Genomic DNA, 24,707 nt, shown 5'->3' with positions numbered 1-24,707 from the left:
GAACTCACGGACCGCGAGATCATGACCTGGCTGAAGTCAGACGCTTATCCGACTGCGCCACCCAGGCGCCCCTTTAAATGCATCTTTTTTAAATTACAGAAGCAGGGGCTACTTATGGAAAGGAACCCAAACACTGTGGTGTGGTTTGGATCTTTTTTTCTTGCCCATACAAACACTAATACACACCTTTTCTGTTTCCACATAAATGTATAAACATTTTGCAGATGTGAATCACAACTGCATGCACAGTCCTATAACTTGTTCATCCAGCACCCCCCCCCCCCACTAGCATATGTGCTGTATGATCCCACAAACACAGGGACCTGTTCTTCTTACTCACTCATGCTTCTCAAGGGCCTGGATTAGTCCTTGGTACATTGATGCTACTTAATACATATTTGATGAGCAACAAGTATATCCTAGTCATTCTTCTAGGTCAGTAGGAGACCTGCTTTATTCTTTTTAATGCCTAGTCATGTGTTTGCAATTAAACTGTACATTACAGGAAGTCAGCTGTCACTATTTAGGATTATCCTGAGTCTCTCCTTGAAATCTGCCTTAAGCATTAGTTTTTGAAATGACGGGTTGGAAAAAACAGATAGCTGTATTCTTTAGACACTGAAGAGGACTAGAAACTTCCAGGTCATTTACTATATATTCTGCCTCTGAGTGTATTTAGATTCTATAAATTGTGGTGAAACTTGCTTTTGAAACATGACTAGGCACCATTCAGATAAAAACATGTGATTTTTAGAAGTATAGAATAGGAAACAGCTATCCCTCCAAAAGCTGTAAAATACAGTTGTACACTTGGGATGTAATTTTGCTAAATTACCTTTATGTTCAATTAAATATTGGGTCTACATGTACTTATGTTTAGATTTTGGATTGGTTCATTTATCTGTGATAATTGAGCATTTGCCATGTGCCAGATGATGAATGGTGGGCCCTGGAGATACCCCACTGAGCAAGAGAGATACAAACCCTTTCTGCAAGATGTGTAGGCAATTAAATGGCCATTGAAAATAAAGTGAGTGGGGGCACCTGGTTGGCTTAGTCAGTTAAGCGTCCAACTTCAGCTCAGGTCATGATCTCACGGTTTGTGTGCTTGAGCCCCGCGTGAAGCTCAGAGCCTGGAGCCTGCTTTGGATTCTGTGTCTCCCTCTCTCTCTCTGCCCTTCCCCTGCTTTTGCTCTTTCTCTCTCTCTCAAAAATAAATAAACATTAAAAAAAAAAAAAAAGCAAAAAGTAAGGTAAGGCTCCATGACGGGGAGACTTGGGGATGCAGAAACGTCTGACTTAGCTTAGGAAGGAAGGTAAGAGAGGGTTTCTTACAGGACAAGATAATATAAATGGAGGCCTTTAGGTTGAGGAGAATGTTTTAAAAGCTTTGACACCTTTTTGAGGAATACCAGGCATTTTGCTGTGCTGTAGGGTAGTGGGCAGGAGATAAAGCTCGAGTGATGGGTAGGCTGCACTAAAGAATTTGGACTTAGGGCAATGAGAAGCTTCTGAAGGATTTTAAACAATGTGGGTGGTGTATTCTGTGCATTTTAGAAAGGTCACTGGTGCCCTGCAGATCTAAGGAGATCTGGAGGCAGGGAGACTGGTTAGGAGGAAGGAGTTGTAATCCAGGCCAAAGATGGCGGTGGAGTGAATTAAGGTAGTGCTGACGGGACAGAGTTGAGAGATACTTAAAATTTAGAAATGACAGCCAAAAAGTTAGTGACTGATTGGATGTGGAACAAGATGGAGCGGGATCAAGGATGACTCCCAGGTGTCTGGCCAAGGCAGCTAGGTGAGTGCTACAGTTATGTAAAGTCTTAAGAATAGAGAAGGAACCAGTTGTGGAGGGAGGTGTTCAATTTTAGACATGTGTAAGGGTCTTAGTATTTTCCTATAATTAAGATATGTGTTTTAATAAATTTAACAAATATACAGTGGACATAAGTTGTGCAGATTTTTCAGACAATTCAGAGATTATGGATGGGAGACCAAAAAGAAGGAGAGAAAATTTCAACAAGATTCCAGCCGATAATGTGTCTGTGGCTAGTCGGTTAAGATTGAGCTAAGAGCAGGTCAAGTTAAACCTATGAGTTTCATTGTTGGTTGACTGTTTTTTTTTTTTAATTAAAAAAAAATTTTTTTTTAATTTATTTTTGAGTGAGAGAGAGAGTACTAGCGGGATAGGGGCGGAGAGAGAGGGAGACACAGAATTGGAAGCAGGCTCCAGGCTCTAAGCTGTCAGCACAGAGACCGACGCGGGACTTGAGATCATGACCTGAGCCGAGGTTGGATGCTTAACCGACTGAGCCACCCAGGCACCTCTGTTGACTGGTTTCTTAATGTTAGTCAGCTGTCTTGCTGGTCATTAAGGATGTAACAGAGAGAGCATAGATACATCAGTGTTATTAAGGATGAAGTGACATCATAAAGGTTTGGAAAAACATAAAGTATTATCCAAATGTATGGTAGACCTCTTCATGCAGACAAATGTTTATTGACAATATCAGGCCAGATCAATTGGAGTAATGCTCCACAAACTTCAACTTGTCAAGAAGCACCTGGAGATCTTTGTAGCTGGAGGCGGGGAGGTTGGTCTGAGACTCTTCCTAACAAGCTCCCAGGTGTCGCGGAGTCAGTCTGTGTGTTACGATTAAAGCATACCTTAAGTAGCACTGGGTTAGAAAGTTTACACCATAAGTGGAGGGAAAAAAATATATATATATATATATATAATATATATATTTCTTTGTTGTATTTAGTATTTCTTGAATGAGTGTAGCTCAATGAACAATTGGAGAATATGAAGTGCTATCCAAATATAAAGAGACTTCAGTAGGTATTTTAGAATAAGAGATCTGAAAAAGGTTTTCAGACAAATTTCCCTGTGAAGAGCATTGAGCAGGTGGGAATAAAGAGGAGGGGTGGGAGTATTTCAGCAGAGAAGACTGCACGGTTTTCTATTACGTGGCACCGAATGTTGCAACAGTACTAAATTCCATACATGCAGAGAACAGTCACTGGGCTGCTAGGTGCCTGATTTATGTGTTCCTCAAAGTAAAATCCGAGTTACTTTTTTTTTTTTTTTTTTTTTTGCAGCGTCAGCTGAGCATTTCATTTCGTTTCATGATGTTTTGTCCTTTTTGCACTTTTTTTTTAAAAGTCTAAGGTAGGGGGAACCAAGCCTGCTGGTGGGGATTTCGGAGAAGTCTTGAATTCAACTGCAAATGCCAGTGCCACCTCGGAGCCTCTTCCGGAGCAGACGCAGGGGGGCCTGTGAGGTGCTTACCTGTGTGATGCCGCCCACTGCCAGCCGCTGCAAGCAGCATCCAAGCACATCATGTCAACACTCATTGCTCTCAGTTCCCACCGGATGTGCTTTTACTTAGCTTTACATGTTCATCTGACCAAATAGTTTGTGGGTTGAACACCATAAAAGTATCTTCACCTCTGTTCCTGGGAAACACCCTTTCATGTGCATTTAAGGCCCCCGATATAGGAAACACTGTTGTAAAAACACATGTAATACCTGGGGATCCTCATTAGAATGATCCAAGAATCGTCAGGTTTCTCATAACTGCTTTCCTACTTTATAAAACTGCTCTGGCTCTGGGATGTCAGTTTGATCTTTGTCTTCAAAACGATTTTCTTGTTTTCTCTTTGAACCTCTGTATATTTGATTGCTAACTAAAATTTAAAGTTCTCTGAATTCTGGTTATTAAAAGTTTTGGCATAATTTTCTTTACCTCCAAGGGAAGAGTTACCAGCTACAAAAAATATTTTTGAGTAAACATTCTGGTATGAGGTATCTTCTATCGTGTGTGTCTGAAGACAGCAGACTAAATAAATCAGCTCTACATCCAATTTGTTATGGTTTGTAAGTGACAACATGTACAGCAATTCAAACTCCTAGGTGACTCCAGAGTGGAACCATCTTATCCGTGTCACCCTTTGTGACAGTAACCATTTTGGTGTATTTGTTATTATGCCATTTATATCAACTTATTTTTCACAAGATTAAATTTTTAGTTTCAGAGTAAATTGCAAAATAACATTCTGAAGCAAGCATACTGTAATTCTTAGTAAGTTGAAATATGAACACTCTCAACAAATGTTCCATTCGAAAGCCTGGAAGATTTTTAGCTGTAATCAATCACGTTAGGGGAAACATTGCTGTCTTCATTTAATTCACTCAGCACCGTTTAAAAATAAGCACATATAGTTGTAGGACTAAAAAACTTGAAAAGATTTTATAATAAGGGGTTGGTGGTAACTCCTGAGGATTTAATGCATTAATGCAAATCAACACATTGTTTTTTACTTACTTGTTTTCAGTGTCTTAGAAATTATACAATGATACTGTAGACATTGCCCCCTATTTTGAAAAAATGGCAGGGCTGAATGAACCAAAGCCTCTCAAAGTATCTGCATGGAGGCCAAGGTACTCTATTCTAATAGCTACTTATTCATCACTATTACCTTTTCATTATCCTGTGTATGGTTATGGCCTATAATGTTGTATTTGTTATTTATCAAGTTGTGATTGTTTTATTGTTTATGCCAAATGTTAATTGCCAAGCTTGGAGTGACCTAAGGCATTTTTTTAAAAGCATGACTAGATTTACTTCAGGATAAATTATCTTATGAAAACCAAATTTGAAAAGCCACAAGTGTCGATTGTCATAAGTAACATGCTACCATTCTTGATTGCTAGAGCTTTTGTTATAGCACTTTAGATGCAACTGAAAATATGCTCTATTAAATGTGAAAAGCCTAATAAATTCTGTATATCAGTAGTATAGGTCTCAATATTTATTGTGAGACCAATGGTCTGGAAACAGCTTGTATTAATCAACTGGTGTCTATGCAAAAAAACAAAAACATTATTTTTACTATCTGCTTTAAATCACTGCTTAATGGTGTTAGACTAACATATAAATTCTTTCCTTAAAGAGGCTTTAAGGCAAATGTCCTAGTTGTTGAAGCATTGTCCTGGAGGAGTGGATCTGTAGAAATTTGTCTTTTTATAGAAATACTCTGGTTACTCAGCGTAACTGTTAAGTTATTTTTTTCCAACTAGTCTTTCATTTAAAAAAAAAAAAATCACAACATCATCTTTTCATCACATTGTTTCTTGGGTGTCCTGCCCCATTACTATCTTTCAACAAGACAAAATGGAGTAAGATGGAAGTTTCTTTAGCTGAGTGACATATACTCAAATCTTTTTACTTTTTTAGTGAGAAATGGTAGCACAAGGGTTGGAAAATGGGATGGGTGGATGTGGGTATTGGTGATTGTTGTGAAAAAAACTGGGGAATCACTTTTCAAGACATCTACCTGTACTTACTTTTTAAAATGATTTAACAGATTGCAAAGTACTCTGCATTTTAGAAGAAGGAGTAAAAAGCGAGACGATATTTAGAACAACAAACATTGGACTTACAAATATTATTCAAAATAGTCTTTGTGGAAGATTCAATATTACAAATTCACAGATACTTAACAAATTTGGATTATCATAGCGATTACTAAGAATACCAGAGAGGTCCTGGTCACTCTATTGAATTTTGTGTTTGACACTGTAAGGAAACAGCAACTTGAGAGTGAAATCTCACATACTGAAGAATTCAAGGAGTGTAATAGAAGAAAATAGTCCCAGAAATTAACCCGTTTTTACAAAAGAATGTCTTCAATTTATGGAGTTTGTGGAAAATAAAGCAAGAATTCTTATGTTTATGAGGCCAAAGGAATCAATAAAAGAGAGGAGAATTCACTGGATTATCATTTTAGTAACTCAAACTATTGAAATAGAGAAAATACATCTTTAATTTGGAATCACTGTCTCTGGATCTGTTAATTAAATGCACACTGTATTTTTTTTTTTTTTGTATAGTATTTGAAAACAATAAAAATTCTGTAATTTGGGTATGGGTCCTTTTGTATGTATTACCTATCAAGGAAAGAGGTGAGTCCATTATACAACTTCTGTCTAGACACTTCATATCCTCGATATGGAAAAAAAAACCCTAAGTAGCTGTATGGAATCAAGTGTGTCAAACAAAATTGAGTAAGCTACATGTTGACTGTAAGTGACTATTTGCTGTATCTAGGCAGAGGAGTTGCTGCATAAAGTCCTATGTCAGGATCACATGTGTTTCTTTATAGCTCTTAAGACCCAGATGAAAAATCAGATTGTTTTGTGAAGAAACATTTGGCCATTAATTCGGGACTGTCCCATTGTAATTGGATTAATTATAGAGACCATGTTGGGTTAGAGTTAATATAAAGCATTATCCCTTTGGGGGCACCTGGGTGGCTCAGTCGGTTAAACATCCAATTCTTGACTTCAGATCAGGTCATGATCTCATATTTCATGAGATGGAGCCTCACGTCAGGCTCTGTGCTGACAGCACTGAGCCTGTTTGGGATTCTCTTTCTCCTACTGTTTCTGCCCCTTCCCCCCCCCCCCCCCCCAATAAATAAACTTAAGTATATATATTTAAAGCATCAGTTTTAAATAAATTTGCAAACCTTATGCAAGTAATTTCCATATTCTGATTCTGAAATCAAAGTGAACCAAATCAGAATGAGCCAAAAGAACTCACTCTTAGTTTGTAAGCCTCCAGAGGGCAGGGCCCGCAGGTACCTATCACCTGCCAGGACTTCATACTTAAATAAATGCTATTTGGTGACTAAAATTCTTGCCAACTCTCCTAGGTAAATTTTATTACATAATGAGGTTGGTTGGTAGTGTGATTCTTTTAATTTGGTGGTTTTCCTAGCATACAGGAAAGCCTGACAGTTTTGTAATTGTCAGTTCAAAAGAATAGGCTCAAAAGAACAGGCTCAAAAGAATATTTATAAGTGGGTATGATCTTTTGCTTTAATACTCTCATGATGCTTTGGTCTTCCCCTTGGTTTCTAGGATCAGTTCTCTGTTCTTATTTTTCAGTTTGACTATTTTCTGATAATCTCTTCTTCCAGTTTCCTTAATGTTATTCCCTATCCCTATTCATGTACGTGGACTCTTTCAATGATTTTATTTATCTCTGTGGCTGAAATGACCATCTTTAGAGTAATACTGTTATCTCCCCAGTGTATCACTAGTCCTATCTTACTTTCCAGGTTTGTATGTATGCTTAAGAGGCATGAACTTCTAATCACTTCCTGGTCACCTCCACCCAGACATTAATAGCCAGTATTTATTAAGCTTTCAGTAAGTGTTGGGCATGTTCACTCATTTCCCTTAATTCTTTCCTCAAGGATGTGGCAGTGTAACCATTTTATAAATGAAATTACAACCACTAGATAAGGAGCCATTTTCTGTTTACTTTCCTTGCCATCCGCCATTACTAATGTTTTTACAATGTACTAACAATTTGCAAGCTACGTAGTAACGATTTGCAAGCTAAGGGAAAGAGAGGCCTGTATTTTTAATAAAGCAAGAAAGAACGCATAGTGCAACGAGAACAGGATCAGAATCCCTAAGGTGCCATCAAGATGTTAAAATACTCCCATTAGAGCTGGTGTTACAGTTGGTATAGGCTAGGACAAAGTGTGTAGGTATCTCCTTTTAGATTTGTCCAGTCCTTAAACTACTGATGCTCTACCAAAGGTAAAGAACTAAGCATAACTTGAAGTCAGTTGATACAAACATTTATACATTAAAAACCTCAGGATTTGTCCTAAAATGCCCATTCTCCTAATCCTCAAGGAATTTGTCATCTGACTGAGGTAGGATATGAATATCATACATCTATTGAAATTTAGGGCTGGGACCTTCGTAATCCCATGTGTTCTGTAGCTATTGATTTAGTTAAATTTACAAAGCACTTAAAATTTAGCAGAGGGGTTAATGGATTGGATTTACAAGTGAGGAAGTCAAATCAACATTAAATTGGTTTGCCGGAGATCAGGATTACAGTCAGACCTAGAACTAAGGGGTTCATAAGGTCACTGGCCAATGCACTTTACAATTTACCACTTTTTCTTCAAGGGAAGTATAAGTAGAAATAGCCACCGATAATAATGCAAACACGTTTCAGGTAAGACTTCATTAATGGTAAAAGGAAATAAACGTATAAATATGGTGTTAGGCTGGGTTTTGAAAAGGGACAAATTCTGGGAATTACCGTTGGTGGGGAAAAGGGGAGAAAATCATGAGTGATGGTGTGGTCTCTGGTGGTGCAGGTTTAGGCACATTCTGAACTTTAATTCCTTAGATGGAATTGTAGTTATCTACAAATGATAAAAACGTCTTAGATTAAATTTTGTAACGTCAGTGGACTGATCTCAGAAGTGAAAAAAACAACCCTGGCTCCAGGATTTCATAAACGTTCGTTGAGCCTTATTACGTGCCCAGTGTCAGGGACCCAACAGCAAAGAGTTTACAAATTTGGGACAGCGGACGCAAAACAAATTATAATTAAACCATAGACCATACTGAAAATACTACCTGGTATAAAGGAAACCAGGAGAGTCCGACAGTGTGTTTGGATTTCCAATTCTAAATATGGCAATCAAGGAGAACCTATTTGAGCAGAGACCCGAAAAACCGGTCTTCCGGCCATTTGGAGAAAAAACCCAGGCGGCGGGGCTAGCAAGTGTCGCATTATAAGAATTTATAGCAGGACAAGGTTCAAGCGATGCCCTGGGGAACGAAATTCCTACGAGTCAAAAACGCTTTCCGCGCAAAATTTAGCAGATCGCGGTCAGCAGGCGGCCCCTCGGGCACCAACGATTTAATCCACCGATTGTAGTTTAACCATCTGCCCCACCGCCCCCGGTGGCCACACTCCTCCCCTGCATCAACTGACTACAGCATGCCCAGGGATCATCAGTGCTCTGTAAGTGGGTGGACCTTTCGCTGCTCCGCCCCGTGACCTGCGCGCTTGCGGAGAGGTACAAGGTCAGAGGTTTCGGAGCCGTCATGGCGGCGCTGTGCCGGACTCGTGCAGTCACTGCCGAGAGCCATTTCCTGCGAGTGTTTCTCTTCTCTCGGCCCTGTCGAGGCGCAGGAACTGAGAGTAGCTCCGGGGGTGAGAGTTCCGACTCCCCAGAGCCTAAAAGGCGCCCAGGCGGCTTCGCGAACGCTTTGGAGCGGCATTCAGAGCTGTGGCGAAAGGGGGAGCTCCCGCAGAAGAGAGTGAGTTGCAGGAACTACGCCAGACACACCGTCGACCGGGCTGGGGTTTGAGGCGAGCTCCCGCCTGGTGGGTGGGGCGGGAGTCGGGGCGGAGCCTGGTCTGGGAGGTGGAGCTGGGGTCAGGGGTGTGTCTTGGCCCTGCAGCGGGCTTCTTGGAACCAAGAGAGCTCTTGCTGTGTTTCTCCGTGGGTTGTACTTCCTGCGGCCTTTACCTGCTTTGTCCCCACTCTTTTTTGCGCGCGTCTTCCTGGGTGAGTGCTGGAAGGGAAAACAGCAGGACGCGCTACCAGTTCGGCGATCTGGGGAGACTCCTGGGACTCAAAGACGAATTGGGCTCTACACCGGGAGAGGCAGGCCTCTCTGCTATCGGAGCCCTTTATACACAGAAATTCCAGCGTGGAGCTTGGTGTCTGGTGTACGAGGCTCTTTATAAGTATTTGTTAATTCAGTGGATAGGTGGAAGAGAATTACTGTCTCTACGAACTTGAGCAAGTGATTTATCAATGCTTCGCTTTCCTTTTCTGTAAATGACGTTAAAATTTTTTTCCATGTGTTTCAGGCAATAGTTTGTAAAATACGATGAAATTACTAGATAAATGAACTGGAAGTGATAGACATAAATACGAGACACATTTTTTTAAATGTTTATTTTTATTTTTGAGAGAGAGAGAGTGCGCGCGCGAGCGGGGGAGGGGCAGAGAGAGAGAGGGAGACCCAGAATCTGAAACAGGTTCCAGGCCTCGAGCTGTCAGCTGTCAGCACAGAGCCGGCCGCTGGGCTCGAACTCGTGAATTTCGAGATCACGACCTGAGCTGAAGTCCTGAGCCTTAAGTCCTGAGTCTTAACCGACTGAGCCACCTAGGCACCCCAATGAGAGACAATTTTTTATTACTAAATTCAGCAGACATGAAATTGGATGTGTGGCCGTGGTAAATTATGTAAAAATAAACACTCTCAATTTTTGTGCTTTCTTTGGAGACCAGCACCAAACAGTTCACAGACAGGTTGTGACCTGGATTATAGAAAACTACCTGGAATTTAGTAAATAATTGTTAATAGTTATTGACAAAAATTTCCTAAAATCCAGGGTTTAGGAGAAGCCTGGTGCATTAGGTTTCTATTTGCTGCCCTAACAAATTACCACAGATTTAGTGGTTTAAGACAACAGATTTATTATTTTTAGTGCTGTAGGTGAGAAGTCTGACTGATGTCTCACTTGGCTAAAATCGAGATGTTGACAGGGTTGGTTCCTTTCTGTGGGTGGGATCTGGTTTTTTTGCCCTTCCAGCCTGCAGAGGATGCTTGCATTCCTTCACTTACTGTCCCCCCTACACCATTTTCAAAGCCAGCGACAGCCCATTGAGTTCTTCTCACATCCTATCACTCTGACTTCTCTTCTGCCTCCCTCTTCCATTTTTAAAGACTCTTGTGATGACTTTGGGCCCACCCAAAGTCTGTAACATAGTCACAAATTCCAGGGATTAGGATGTGGACATATTTGAGGGGGCATTATTTGTCTTCCGTGCCTGGAGAAGTCATAAAATCCGAGAAGAATGCCAGTGACTGACCTGAAGTTGACTGTTGGATGGATTTAGATCCATCCTTGGTGGATGGCTTTGAGGATTACGTGTGGTAAAGTAGGAAACGTAAATGTAATTCATTTCCATTCCCCAGATATTTATGTAGATCAGGGATTTCCCTGTTTCTCATCTTCCAACATTTCTCATTTATACCCCTTCCTCCATGCTTTATCACTACATTCCAAACACCTTCAGAAACTACCAGAAAATACTTCTCAACTGCTGAGTTAATTGTGGCAAGAGTGAAATTGTAGGGTTGTATGTATTGTATTTGAAGCCCCAAATGGTGACCGTACTTGCGGATTTCATATGGTAAGCAGTAATGTTTGTTTAATGAAGGAACCAATCAAGGTATTTGAGAGTGATCAGGATTCCATTACCTTCCTTTCCCTTTAACTTTTCAGTCAGTTAGGCATCCAAGAGGAGGCTGGAGGGTTTCTTGGCATTCCCAGCATATCAGAATTGTTCAGTCCAGCTCAGGCTGAGTGGAGTCTCTCTGGGCAATTGTTCCCTACCTAACACAGTTTAGAAAATATTATTCTACTAGGTGGAGGTTAAATGTGTTTGGTTGTGACATGCTGGTTCACTTATTATTCAGGATTTTTCAACATCTTGGTTTAATGGAAGGAAGGAAAATTCCCTGGGGAGGGGGGTAATCAGGAGGCTGGGCCGTAGTCTCCATTCAAAGAGGTTGGTAGTTTTGGAGCATTTACAGTTACATGTTACAGTTACAGTTACAACGATCCCTTTACTCGTTCTTAAAAAAAAAAAGAGTTTATTTGTTTTGAGAGAGAGAGAGTGTTTAAGCAGGAGAGGGGCAGAGGGAGAATCCTTAGCAGGCTTCGTGCTGTCTGTGAGGAGCCCAACTTGGGGTGGGATCTCACAACTTGGGGCTGAGATCATGTACTGAGCTGAAAACAAGAGTCCGACGCTTAACCGACTGAGCACCCAGACTCCCCCCTCGCTCCGCCTTTACTCATTTTTAATTGATGCTGCTGACTCCAGTTGCTCCCTGGTCTAGGTCATTATATACAGTGGACAGTTACCTTCCTAAAGTTGGGCAGATTTAATGAGATACTCTTTTTGCTTTGGTTGAGAATCTTGTAAAGCTTCCTTTGCACTGTCTGCAAGATTAAATACACATCATTCCATCATCAGCCTGCTGCCTGCCGTACAGGACCCAGTCCAATACAGATATTAGAGTTTCCATTCAGTTTCAGAAGCTCAGTATTCAGAGACTGGTTCAGCCATCTTGCTAGTTAACTTTGGACAAGTTACTTAGCCTATCTGAAGTTTGCTTTCTTATCTCAAAATGGGCATAACTCTCACTGGGGTTATGGGAGAGTTTGCATGAAATAAAACATTTGAAGTGCTCTTAGCCCAGTGACTGTTGCAGAGTCAACTTTAGCTCACTCAGTACATTTTAGCTCTTCTGTGGCCTTAGCTTTCAGGATTGCATGTTCTTTGAATGAAATCCTACTGCTTACCTAAATAATTAATAATACTTAAACTTAAAAAAAAACCTGTCCTTCTGTTTAATCTCAATTTAAGGTTATTTGTAGTCATTAATATGTTAACTTGTGGGTCCAGAGCAATGTGCATACTTCAGAACAAAGCTTTTCCTGGCTTTTTTCCCCCCTAGAATATAAATTTCAGAGGGGAGAGAAGACACCTTGTCTGACTTGTTCTGTTACATCCCTAGCACCTTGGCCTTTAATGGGCACTCAATAAATGTTCGCTAAATGGGTGAATGAAAGAATAGTGCACATAGTGCATATTTGAAATTTATTATGCCTGGGCTGTCTGAATTGAAATCTGTGTTAACTGCTTACAAACAGTTGTCTAGCTAAGAATAGTGCAGGTTTGAGCACATCTATTAAGTGTGCTTGTCCAGAATAGTAATTGAGCAAAAACAATTTTAAGAGTAATAAAAGTGAAAATACATTAGTTTTAGTGTTTAGTGGAAGTTTTTAGTGCTTTTCTGAGTGGTTGTTAGGTGTTGAAAGAGATTCAACTTTATGAAAAAGCTTTTGCTTTACTTTTTGAAGTTTCTGAATCTATTTAATGGAAAAATATCCTGAGTTTACAAGATGAATAAAGTTCATCTTTGTTCTATGATCAAAATTTTTGAAAAAGTATAAAAATAGTATTTGCTTACTTTAAAAGGAAAATTCAAATAGCAGTGAAGATTATAAATGTGAAATGTAAAAGCCCTCTTTTCCTTTTTTCCCCTCACTTTCCAAGCTGGGAGTATGTATGTGTGTTTGTTCTGTGTTGTTGTTGTTGTTGTTGTTTTTGAGTTGTCACACAAAGGAAACTATTTGCAGCAAATACGGAATGCCTTCAGAGTGTGTTTAAAAAAATTTTTTTTAATGTTTATTTTTGAGAGAGAGAGAGAGAGAGAGAGAGAGAGAGAGAGAGAGAGAGAGAGATGGAGCATGAGTGGGAAAGGGGCAGAGAGAGAGGGAGACAGAATCTGAAGCAGGCTTCAGGCTCTGAGCTGTCAGCACAGAGCCCAATGTGGGCCTTGAACTCACAAACTGGGAGATCATGACCTGAGCCAAAGTCGGACGCTTAACCAGCTGAGTCACCTGGGAGCCCCTGGAGTGTATTTTTAAAACGCGTACTTCATACCTCCAGAGATTTTATATGTACATTTATAAGTGCAAGCTAATTATTGATATATATACTTAAAAAAACCCACAAATTGGTTTGTACTGTTGTGAATTACATTATTACTGTTTTAAGTGTGTAAGTTCTGGGGGCTCCTGGGTGGCTCGCTCAGTCGGTTAAGCGTCCGACTCTTGATTTTGGCTCAGGTCATGATCTCACCATTCATGAGACTCACAGTTCAGGAGATGGAGCCCCGTTTTGGGCTCTGTGTTGACAGTGTGGAGCCTGGTTGGGATTCTCTGTCTCCCTCTCTCTGCCCTTTCCCCACTTGCGTTCTCTCTCTCTCAATATAAACAAATAAATGTTAAAAAAAAAAAAAAACAAACCCTAAGTTCTGGATTCAGATAGTCTCGGTTTGAATCCTGGTTCTTCTATCATTTACTAGCTGTGTTTTCTTGGGTAATTACTTAATATATGTATATCTTTTCCCTTTTTGTAAAAATTCTTTGTCATGAAATTATTATGAGATTAAATGAATTTATTATTTAAACACTTAGCACAAGTGTCTGATGCTTAGTAAGCACCCAGTATATTTTAGTTGCTGCTGCTGAAAATTGCTGTTTTCATGGAAGTATAACTGAATATTTTTTCTTATCATTACATATGTGTAATGTATATACACCTCATTGAAAAAAATTTGCTTGGTTTTCCATGGTATGGATGTACTGTAATTTATTTAATGAGGCCTTTATTAATGAGATTCTAGATTGTTTTCTGCTTTTTTTTTTTTTAATACAGACCTGCTACAGTGAGCATTTACATATTTTTTGCATACTTATGGGATATATGCTGGGGCAGAAGTGTACAGGTAATTTGAGCTTTGGTAGATAAAACCTGTTTGCACCACACTCCCACTTGGAATGCATGAAAATGCCTGTTTCCTCACCTCTTTTTCCATATCGGATATTTCTTGATATTGAGCCCTTAAAACAAAATACAGAAATTGGGAACTGGGGTTGTTATTCTTCACCACTGATATCAAATTGTGATTTTTATCACAATAACTTCATGTTCACATTTTTTAAAACTTTTTAAAAATATTCATTTTTGAGAGAGAGAGAGTGTGAGTGGGGGAGGGGCAGAGAGAGAGGGAGACACAGAATCAGAAGCAGGCTCCAGGCTCTGAGCTGTCAGCCTAAAACCTGATGCGGGTCTTGAACCCTCAGACTTAACCGAAGTTGGCTGCTTAACCATGGCACCCCCATGATCACGTTTTTTGACTTCATAATAAGTAAGTGCTATCAATTTGAGCCATAAAATATACTTTATCCTAAGAAAATGCTACATTTATGTCATATATATTGGGTTTATATGTAAGATTTCATTTGTAAAACAGTTTCTGCTCAAAAATATTTCTCCGTGTAAGTAGTTTGCTGTTGCTTAAACAAATCATTGGGTTTTTTTTTTTTCCCCCTTTGGTCTTTGTTCTTTCCCCTGGAATTAGCTTCTGTACCTGCAAATTCCATTGTAAAAATCATCTCTCCACGAGGCGTTTATCATCTCATCAACCAGGCAAAACTCCTTTTGAATGTCCTGGAACTTTATTTGATATTCCCTTTATGGTACACACACGACTCTTAAGTTATACTGAAGTCATTGGAGTACTTGTTCTATCCTGTTCTTTAGATTGTGGTTCCCTGGAGATTAGGAATCATTTTTTTATTCACCCTTTTGATTCTTTGCATAATGCCTTACACATAAGTTAGGGACTAAGTATGTATTTGTTGATTCAAATTGGAATTAAATTTATACAGTTATAATATCTTGGGTGACCTGTTATTAGATTTAACAATATGTGTGTATACTCAACAATGGAGGTTGAAATTATACCCATTGATTTAATTCTTATCCTTGCCAACGTAGTGCCAACGTAGGTATGTGTATGTGTACCTCCAGAAGTAAGTGCTATTCAGTAAGAGCGAGGCAAGTTTTTCTCAAAAAGGAACGTTCCCTGTGGGGGTGATTTAATCAAGGGCAGTTCATCATGAAATACTTATCCTAAGATTTTATTGAAGCTACTAGTTAGAGGGATCTCAGATTTAAAGGACCTGAAATGCTGTTGTTTGTAAGTGCCACCCTCATCCCATGCTTACTTACCCACTTGTGTTTTTCTTTGGTTTATTACCTTTAATACTGGTTTATCTAGCTATCTCTTCAACTCGTTCTTTGTGGGGTTTTTTTGAGGGTAGGAACCAATTCCTTTCATTTTTGTAACCAACATACTCTTTTTTTTGAGAGAGAGAGAGAGAGTGCGAGTGAGTGAGGGGCAGAGAGAGAGGGAGAGAGAGAATCCTGAAGTGGGGCTCAAGCTCACTGGATTTGGGACTCGAATTCATGAACTATGAGACCATGACCTGAGCAGAAATCAGATGCTTAGCCAACTGAGCCACCCGGGTGCCCCCAACATGACATACTCCTATGTATAGACGACCTGGTAAATGTTTGCTAAGTATGTATGCATGTATATAAAATATATTTTTTAATGTTTTTATTTATGTTTTTATTGTTTTTCTTAAATGTATGTATGTATGTGTGTATCTATGTGTGTATTTAGAGCATGCACAGGGGACGGGCAGGGAGAGAGGGAGACAGTGAATCCCAAACACTCTCTGGACTGTCAGCGCAGAGTCCAATGCAGCGTTCCATCTCACAACCCTAGAGATCAAAAATCAAGAGTCTGACGCTTAATCACCTGAGCCATCTAAGTGCCCCTGCTATGTATATATTTTTTAACTTAGATACATTTTCCTCTTTTTTTTTTAAAGAAATATTTTATTTTTATTTTCTAAAGATTTTTTTTTAATGTTTATTTATTTTTGAGAGAGAGACAGAGACTGAGTGGGAAGGGGGCAGAGAGAGGGAGACACAGAATCCGAAGCAGCTCCAGGCTCTGAGCTGTCAGCACAGAGCCTGACTCAGGGCTCCAATTCACAAACCACGAGATCATGACCTGAGTCGAAGTGGAATGCTTAACTGACAGAGCCACCGAGGCATCTCTAAAGAAATATTTTAAAACCTCTGATGCTGTTATGTCACTTACACAGTAGAGATATGTAGAATCTGTTAAGCCAATTGGAAGCTATGCAATAGCAGATGACCCATCTTTTAGCCACAAGGTGGCAATAGTTGAGCAAATATTTAGTTTTCTGCTTTGTGAATAATACTGTTTCTCAACGGTAGAGGGTAGCATATGATTTTCAGCACATTGAAAAATGGTTTGCGAGAGGTTTTGAGACCACACGGTAGAACGTTTTATTCTTTTAAGATAAGAGAATAACAGTTTACTATGTTAGTTTATTTACATAGAATAGTAATGTTACAAGACAGTTTATATTTTTATTTTAGCAATATATTAGCTTTCATGGAGGTTTAAAAAATACTGTTTTTCACTTTTTAATGAATATTTCTTACTGGTATTTTTTATTTCAAAATGTTGGAACGTTCCAGAAGACAGAACATACAAATCAGATATTTTTTTCTCCCAGAATACCAAAAAAATCCAAAATATAACTTATTTAAAGGATTTGTTTTAATATCAGGGGGAAAATTCTCTTATTTTTAGAGTAAATTTTAAGTCTACTAAATTCCTATAGTAGTAATATTCTTTAGTTTTATTTACCCTTTTTTTCTCACTAGTTTTATATTGACGACTTAAAAATTGTACCAATGTTTTATTCTCTTTATTTTTTTTTTAAGTTTATTTATTTATTTTGAGAGGGAGAGAACAGGGCAGAGAGAGGAGAGAAAGAATACCCATCAGGTCCTACACTGTCAATGTGGAGCTCGATGTGGGGCTTGAACTCATGAACTGTGAGATCATGACCTGAGCTGAAGTCAAGAGTCAGATGCTTAACCAACTGAGCTACTCAGGCACCCTATACCAGTATTTTATGTAGGGGTACCTGGATGGCTCAGTCGGTTGTGTGACCAACTTCAGCTCAGGTCACGATCTTATAGTTCGTGAGTTTGAGCCCCTTGTCGGGCTTTGTGCTGACAACTCAGAGCCTAGATGGATCCTGTGTCTCCATCTCTCTCTCTCTGCCCCCCTCCTCTGTCTCTCTCTTTCTGTCTCTCTCTTTCAAAATTAAACAGTAAAAAAATTAAAAACGAATATGTAAAGGAATGTTGAAAAAGATTTCCGATTTTAACCATGGTGCCAGCTGGTTTTTACAGTATGAAATCCTAGGTGAGTTATCAGTAAGTTAGTAAGAAAAGTCTTTTGAAGTGTTTAGTTTCACAGTGGAGTCTAACATTTTCAAAGCATGTTTAGAGAAAATTGCTAGTCAATAAAAAAACGATAGGAGTGAATTGAAGTAGGTATAAATCTCTAGGAAAAAGTCAACACTTATAATATGCTTATAAATAATACTATACATTTCCTAAAGTAAAAGAGAAATATATTCTAAATATATTCTGTATGTATTCTGTTTCATGGATGGTCATATGATCTGATCATACTCTTTCAGGTTGTTTAGTGACTTCCCAAGTCAGCATTAACTTTGTGTATCTTTATTAACTCTCATTTTTGCTCAGAAATATCCATTCTTTTAAGGTGTTTGGGTATTCTTTTTTTTTTCAAGGTTATATTGAAATTTCCTCTTTTGATTATGTAATAGTTTTTAAAAATGTTTTAAAGCATTTTTTAAACACTTTTTTATTTTAAGTAATCTCTACACCAGTGTGAGGCTCAAACTCACAACCCCAGGATCAAGAGTTGCATAGTCTACCGTCTGAGCCAACCAGGTGCCCCTATGTTAATAATAATTTTTAAAGTTTTTTTTTTTAATGTTTTTATTTATTTTTGAGACAGAGAAAGAGCATGAACAGGGGAGGGGCAGAGAGAGAGGGAGACACAGAATCTGAAGCAGGCTCCAGGCTCTGAGGTGTCAGCACAGAGCCCGACGCGGGGCTCGAACCCACGGACTATGAGATCATGACCTGAGCTGAAGTCGGACGCTTAACCGACTGAGCCACCCAGGCGCCCCAATAATAATTTTAATAACATGATTATGTCTCTTAAGTTTGCTTTTATCTGGTGGCATTAAATAACAAATGAAATAAAGGAAACTATCACGGTTGAGTGGAGTCTGGTTTGTAGGGATTTGGGAATAAAATTAAGCAGTGTTGGTTCATTTTGGATTTTGCCTTGCTTTTTAAAGCACTCTGCTCTTGGCCACTGTCAGATAATCAGAGGTGGACTTCCATTCCAGGAGTCACAGTTCAGCAGCTCATCTCTGGCTGGTTACCCCAATTGAGACGGTTGTGTTCTACTAAAGGAGATATGTGTGCACCAGCACACAGGGGATTCATCCCAGAGAGATGAAAACTTGCGTTCATATAAAAACCTGTATATAAATGTTCATAGCGGCTTTATTTGTAATCACCAAAAACTGGAAACGTCCCAGATGTTCTTCAACTGTTGAATGATAAAACAAACTGTGGTACATCCATACCATGGAATACTACTTAGAAGTAAAAAGTAATAAATGATTGATATACATAACAAATTGAATGACTCTCAGGGGAATTATGCTGAGTGAAAAAAAAAGCCCATTCTGAAAGGTTACACAGTATGAGTCTGTTTATGACACTCGTGAAATGACAAAATTATTGAGATGGAGATCAGTGGTTGCTAAAAGTTAGAGATGGGTTTGGAGATCAGAAGGAAGATGGGGAGTTATAAAAGAGCAGCACGAGGGATCCTTGCAGTGATGGAACTGTCCTGTAACGTGACTGTGGTGAATACATGAATCTTCACATGTGATAAAATTGTGTAGAACTAGATACACATACAAGTAATTGGGTATAAAACTGGTAAAAATGTGAATACTGTTGGTGGATTGTATCAGTGTCAGTTTCCTGGTTTGGTATCTTATGTGGACTCACAAGATGTTAGCCTTGGGATAACTGAGTAAAGGATGCAGGGGATCTCTATGTATTATTTCTTTTAATTACATGTGAATTTACAATGATCTCAAAATAGAAAGTTGAATTTTTTTAAAAAAGGATTATTTCCCTAGTCTGTCAGGCCCAGCACTGGTAAGACTAGTGAATTCCCTAAACATGAGCCCATGATCCCACATCGTTTCCATAAAATGATTTCTTTGGTTAGAAACTGCTGTGTGGAATACCATGACAATGAATAAGAGATTCTGTAAGGTGGGTGGTGGTTTTGGTAGAAGCTTTGTGGGCAGGAAAGGCAAATCCATATTTAGAGTAAGTGTTTATTCCAGTGATAATATATCACTGTCCTTTCTGTGTAGAATGGCTCAGCATAGCCTGCCACCAGGTAGCAATCTGATCATTTCAGGGAATGATGCTATATTGGAAGCTTATTGTTGGTCTCTGCTGTTGGCATATTGGTCATTTAGCAGTGACTGTAGCCAGGTTAACATGGGTGACTAGAAGTCAGTGTTTCTGAATCAATGCGTAACCTCCATCCCACGAAAATTCAGGGACCTGCCACCTTGGTGAAATTTTTCATTGGTTTGTGGCCTCTGGGATATGTTGAGATACCCCTCTTACCACTAAGACAGAAGCACATCCCTGCTCCTGTGGCACCTTTGTTATTGAATGCATTGGTGGGGGACAGGAATAGCTGGGGAAAGAGGTTGACATCCACAAGACTGGTTATCATCCCCTGATTATTAAGATTCTTTCTGCTAAAGAGATCATTTACATGTGACTCATTTATTTTCTCACTCTGCCCATTCAGAGAGGTCTATCCACATACCTCTTTCCCAGACCTTGCCATTTATTTCTCACTCATGTGCCTTCTAAATCCCTGACCACCCAGCAAAATCATTGGTCACTTCACACAGATTAATATAGATCCATACCTTAGGTTATCTTTCCTTCCAGGCAAAGAGATCAGGTGCACTGCTCAAAGTTCTGTCCCCTGGGAGGCTGTTCCTTTATCCCTGTCCTTGAGGGCCACTCTAGTTCTGCATTATGACTCACCTGGAGAGGTCTGGCAAAATCTCCATTCTACAGCTTTATCTGCTACAGATACTTGCAATACTACCACATCTGCAGGGTCTTAAAGCCCAGGTAGTAGAGTCGCTTGCCTGGTATTCTGGACCTATTGTAGAGCTTTGTTTTATTCTGAGCCTTCCTCAAAAAACTGGCAGCTTTTTGGGTCACTTTGGTAAAAGAGTTGGAGAAGAATGTCCAAATAAGGTATTTGTTGCCTCCAAAATTCAAAGAGACCCAGTAAGCACTGCACGTCTCTCTTAGTGGTAAAAATGTCCCAGACCACTGGCCTCCTAGGAATTTCACCAAGGCCCAGCATTTTTGTGAGATTTATTTCCTACCCTCTAGCATACATGTGTCTTACCATGTGTCTAGAGTAGTTGCAACTTCCTGCTTCCAAGTCCAATCAGTATGTGTTACAGACCAATATGATGTCCAGTGGAATGAAGCGGCAAAGCCCCTGTATGCTAGTTTATGACAGAGCTGGTGAATTGATGTAACTCTGAAGTATGTGTTGTTTACTGTTAGACCTAGAAAAAGAAAGCATTTGTCAGATCACTTAGCGCATACCAGGTGATAGGGGATATTTGATTTGCTCTAGCCATGAAACCACATCTGGAATAACAGCTGTAGTTGGAGTTACTACTTGATTAAGTTTATGGTACTAAATTAGCACTGTCTAAGACCCATCTGTTTTCTATAGGGCCACATAGGCAAGTTAAGTGGGAATATGGTAGAAATCACCATCCTGCATCTTCTAGGTCCTTGGCACTAATCATTGCAGTGCCTCCGGGAATGTGGTATTACCTTCAATGTACTTGTTTGGTAGGTAGATGAAGTTCTAATATTTTCTGCTTCTCCTTTCCGACTTTAATAGCCCTCACTGCACAGATTAAGGAACAAATGTGGGCATTCTGCCAGTTGCTGAGTAAAGCTATTCCCATTATGCATTCTAGAACTTGGGAAACCACCACAGAGTGAGTTCAGGGGATGGGCCTGAGCTAAAACTCCATTCTCCTCCTCCATGCCCCCATAAGCCTCTATTCTGACTAGAAGCAAATTGGGTCTTCAAGAGTTATGTCAGTTCACATAATCCTTGAAAAGTGTGATTATTTCTCCTTCCCCAGTGGACACCCTAGTAAACAGTCACAACTCCCTTTAGGAGAGCTAGTAGGAAGATCGATGGTACACATTTTTAGCTATGTAGCAGGATCCTCCCTCGGCCTGCATGATCTCCTCTTCATTCAGAGGACTCAGTGTCTGGGAATTGGTTCAAGTTTGGGAATTTGTTGAGTGGCCCTGGCAGTCATTTGTGGTGATTCAGGGCAGGCTGTTCATTAGTACTATAGCGTTTTCCTATCTGTTTCATTTCTGGGACACCATAATCAATCAGCCAACACCAGAGAGCTCTTCAAGTCAGACTGTTTTGATTACTGTTTACACTCTGTTGCATTATGATAACCATGCCCATCATGTTGTTGGCTAGTAAGTGCTGACCTGACTCCTGCCACTTCAGGGTCTCATTATCTCCCCTGAATTCAGAGAGCTCTTTATGGCAGCAGCTCCCACCAGTCAGTCCTGCAGAGAACAGTCACCACACAGCAGTTCAGAAATGCTGGTGTTCCCCTCACAAATGCCTTTCCCTTAGGTTTGGTGAACTGAGTATCTTATAAATCCTCCTGGGGACCACAGTAAGGGCTAGGTGAAAAGGTCCACTCCAGCATTCCGTTCTCTCCAAGCATTTGGGTACTTTCTTCTGTGGTATCCTAAGGAAGTTCTGGCATTTCAACTTCATCTAGTATAGTCTATCTTTTGGTTCAGATTTTATTCAGCCAACCAAGGAAACTTTCAAAACCCACACCTAGCCTCTTAAGCTGACATTGTATCTGAATCTCTGCTCGGTGAGCCCGTATTAGTCAATTTGGCCCAAGGCCATGCTGTCTTCCCTTTACCCTGACCCAGGACCCTTAGGATCTATTCCCGTACAGATCCTTAGTTTCTACTGATTTCAGTTAACAAAATCATGTAGTTCTTTTGGTGCGTAGTATACCCCTTCATGGACTATACTTTATATCTCACCCCTTGGGGTCTGCTGAGACTTGAATTTGGTTATAGGTCTAGTCCTATCCGATAGAACTTTCTGTAATGATGGAAATATATACTGTCTGTGCTGTTTGCATATGGCCGTTGAGCATTTGAAATGTGGCTAGTGCAATTTGGGAACTGAATTTTAAATTTCATTTCATTTTAATTGAATTTGAATAGCTGCCTGTGTCTAGTGGATACCATATTGAACAGTGCGGGTCTGCAAGCACTGAGAAGTGGGAGAGATGGATACTTAGGAGGACCAATGGGCCCCTACAGCTGCCTCAGGGTTGACCACTGCTGGTACTTCAGGAAAGGGAAGACCAACCTCCTCACACTGGGATGGAAGGGCCGCTTCTACTGGCAGAGGATACCTGGCACAGGTTAGGGGCCTAGGGGCTGCAGGTTCATCAGCATTTGCCCATATGTCCCGTGCTAAATTTCAGGATTCACCACCTTCCTAATCAATGCCCCAATTTTAATACTAGAGAACCTGTGAAATCGGGGACTCAGTTTGCCTTGCCATTAAGCCATCTGCAGAATTAGATGTTGGGTTTTTTGGGTTTGTTTGTTTTGGGTTTGTTGTGGTTTTTTGTTGTTGTTGTTGTTTTGAAATCTTGGGCCTGAGGCCAAAGGAGATAAAGATTTCTTTTAGGACAGTTACACAAACCTTCAGATCCCTTATGTTAACCTCTAGGCTGGTATTTAAAGCCCTGGGGCTATCATTTTCCAGTGCACTTAATAGCAAACGACACTTTTATACTTCTGTGTTTTGACCTAATTGATATGAGGCAGAAGATACTTCTTCATGACAAAACCTTGTCATGATTATAGGTCGTTAGGTTTCTACAGATGTTAATTTAAGTAGTTGCTTTGCTGCGTACATCATTTACACTGTGGGCTATCAGTATCTCTTTTCATGAAAATGGGATCGTGAATGTCTTTAGATTGAATGAATTCGGAGAATGAACCCCAGATAGCCCGGAATTAATTTAGATAACCCATCTTACAGTTGTATTCCTGTGGAACCATTTTGGTAGTCTCATCTTGTGTTCACAGAGACTTTTACCATGGGGACTTTTTCGAGTGCCTATATATGAGCCAATTCCTGCCCTGGATACTTTTCCTAGACATTCTTTACTAGTTGTCCCTGTGTTTTTATTGTGCAGGGTTAGAATAAAAAGTAGAAGTAGATAGCAGTAGCATTTTATAGGAGATCCCTGAAAGCAAGTTTTGACTATTGTTTGTTAAACATTGGAATATGGACAATATAGAAAGGGATGGTGCCATGGATAGGATGGAAATTGATTTCAGAAGTTTCTTTTTAGAATCGTCAGCAAATACTCTATCCTATTTTTTTTTTCTTCCAGGAACCAAGATAATATATTTATGTAAACTTTTTTAGTAGTGAACAAAACAGACATTTTTTCCATCTTGAAGTAAAGAAGACAAACATTTAACGATTGATTTTACATGTCATGAATGTTATCAAAGAATTTGTATAGTACTAGAAATGGAAGCTATAATGCTAAGTGAAATAAGACAGAGAAAGACAAATACCACACGATTTCACTCATATATAGAATTTAGGAAACAAAACAAGTAAACAAAGAAAAAAGACAAAACAAAACAAAAACTCAACAACCAAACTCTTAAATACAGAGAACAAACTGGTGGTTTCCAAAAGGGAGGTGGGTGAAAGTGGGGGAAATAGATACAGGGGATTAAGAGCACACTTACCATGATGAGCACTAAGTAATGTATAGAATTGTTGAATCATTATATTTTACACCTGAAACTGATGTAGCACTGTATGTTAATTATACTTCAATTGAAAAAAAGAAATTGTATAGTACTGAGTTATATAGGATCGTAGAACATGACATTTAAAAAAATTTTTTTTAATGTTTATTTTTGAGAGAGAGAGAGAGAGAGAGAGAGAGTGTGTGTGTGTGTGTGTGTGAGAGAGAGAGAGAGAGAGAGAGAATGGAGGGGAGCAGCAGAGAGAGGGAGACACAGAATCCAAAGCACGCTCCAGGCTCTGAGCTGAGCTGTCAGCGCAGAGCCCTATGTGGGGCTCAAACTCATGAACTGTGAGATCATGACCTGAACCGAAATCAAGAGTCAGATGCTTAACTGACTGACTGACTGCCCAGGCGCCCATGCTCTATAATCAATTCTTAAAGGAAGCAGTCAACTCTTAGGTACCTGCTTTATCTATGACAACTCTATGAATGAGGTTTATAGCA

General features: G+C 39.6%; 2 protein-coding genes across 9 annotated transcripts in view; both read left to right on the top strand.

The window, feature by feature from the left end:
- Nucleotides 1-4,799, top strand: part of TPD52 (tumor protein D52) — a 111,166-nt gene extending 106,367 nt beyond the window's left edge. For all 6 annotated transcript variants that reach the window (XM_045050170.1, XM_045050169.1, XM_011291336.4 and 3 more), the window contains one exon: nt 3,167-4,799. In XM_045050170.1, the coding sequence (XP_044906105.1) occupies nt 3,167-3,283 (117 nt within the window). In that variant the 3' untranslated portion in view covers nt 3,284-4,799. The remainder of the gene's footprint in view (nt 1-3,166) is intronic.
- A 4,039-nt stretch (nt 4,800-8,838) lies between these two features.
- The window catches only part of MRPS28 (mitochondrial ribosomal protein S28), a 208,956-nt gene continuing 193,087 nt past the window's right edge, over nt 8,839-24,707 (top strand). Inside the window, exon 1 of one of the 3 annotated variants that reach the window (XR_002151861.3) lies at nt 8,839-9,148. Coding sequence is in view for 2 of the 3 variants with exons in the window: in XM_045050173.1 (XP_044906108.1) it covers nt 8,933-9,148 (216 nt within the window). In the remaining variant the exon portion in view is untranslated. The remainder of the gene's footprint in view (nt 9,149-24,707) is intronic. The other 2 variants (XM_045050173.1, XM_003999933.6) reach the window with 2 other exon arrangements.

The sequence above is a fragment of the Felis catus genome, chromosome F2 (genome assembly GCF_018350175.1).
Source record: "Felis catus isolate Fca126 chromosome F2, F.catus_Fca126_mat1.0, whole genome shotgun sequence".
Taxonomy (NCBI): domain Eukaryota; kingdom Metazoa; phylum Chordata; class Mammalia; order Carnivora; family Felidae; genus Felis; species Felis catus.
This window is presented reverse-complemented; position numbering and strand designations above follow the sequence as displayed.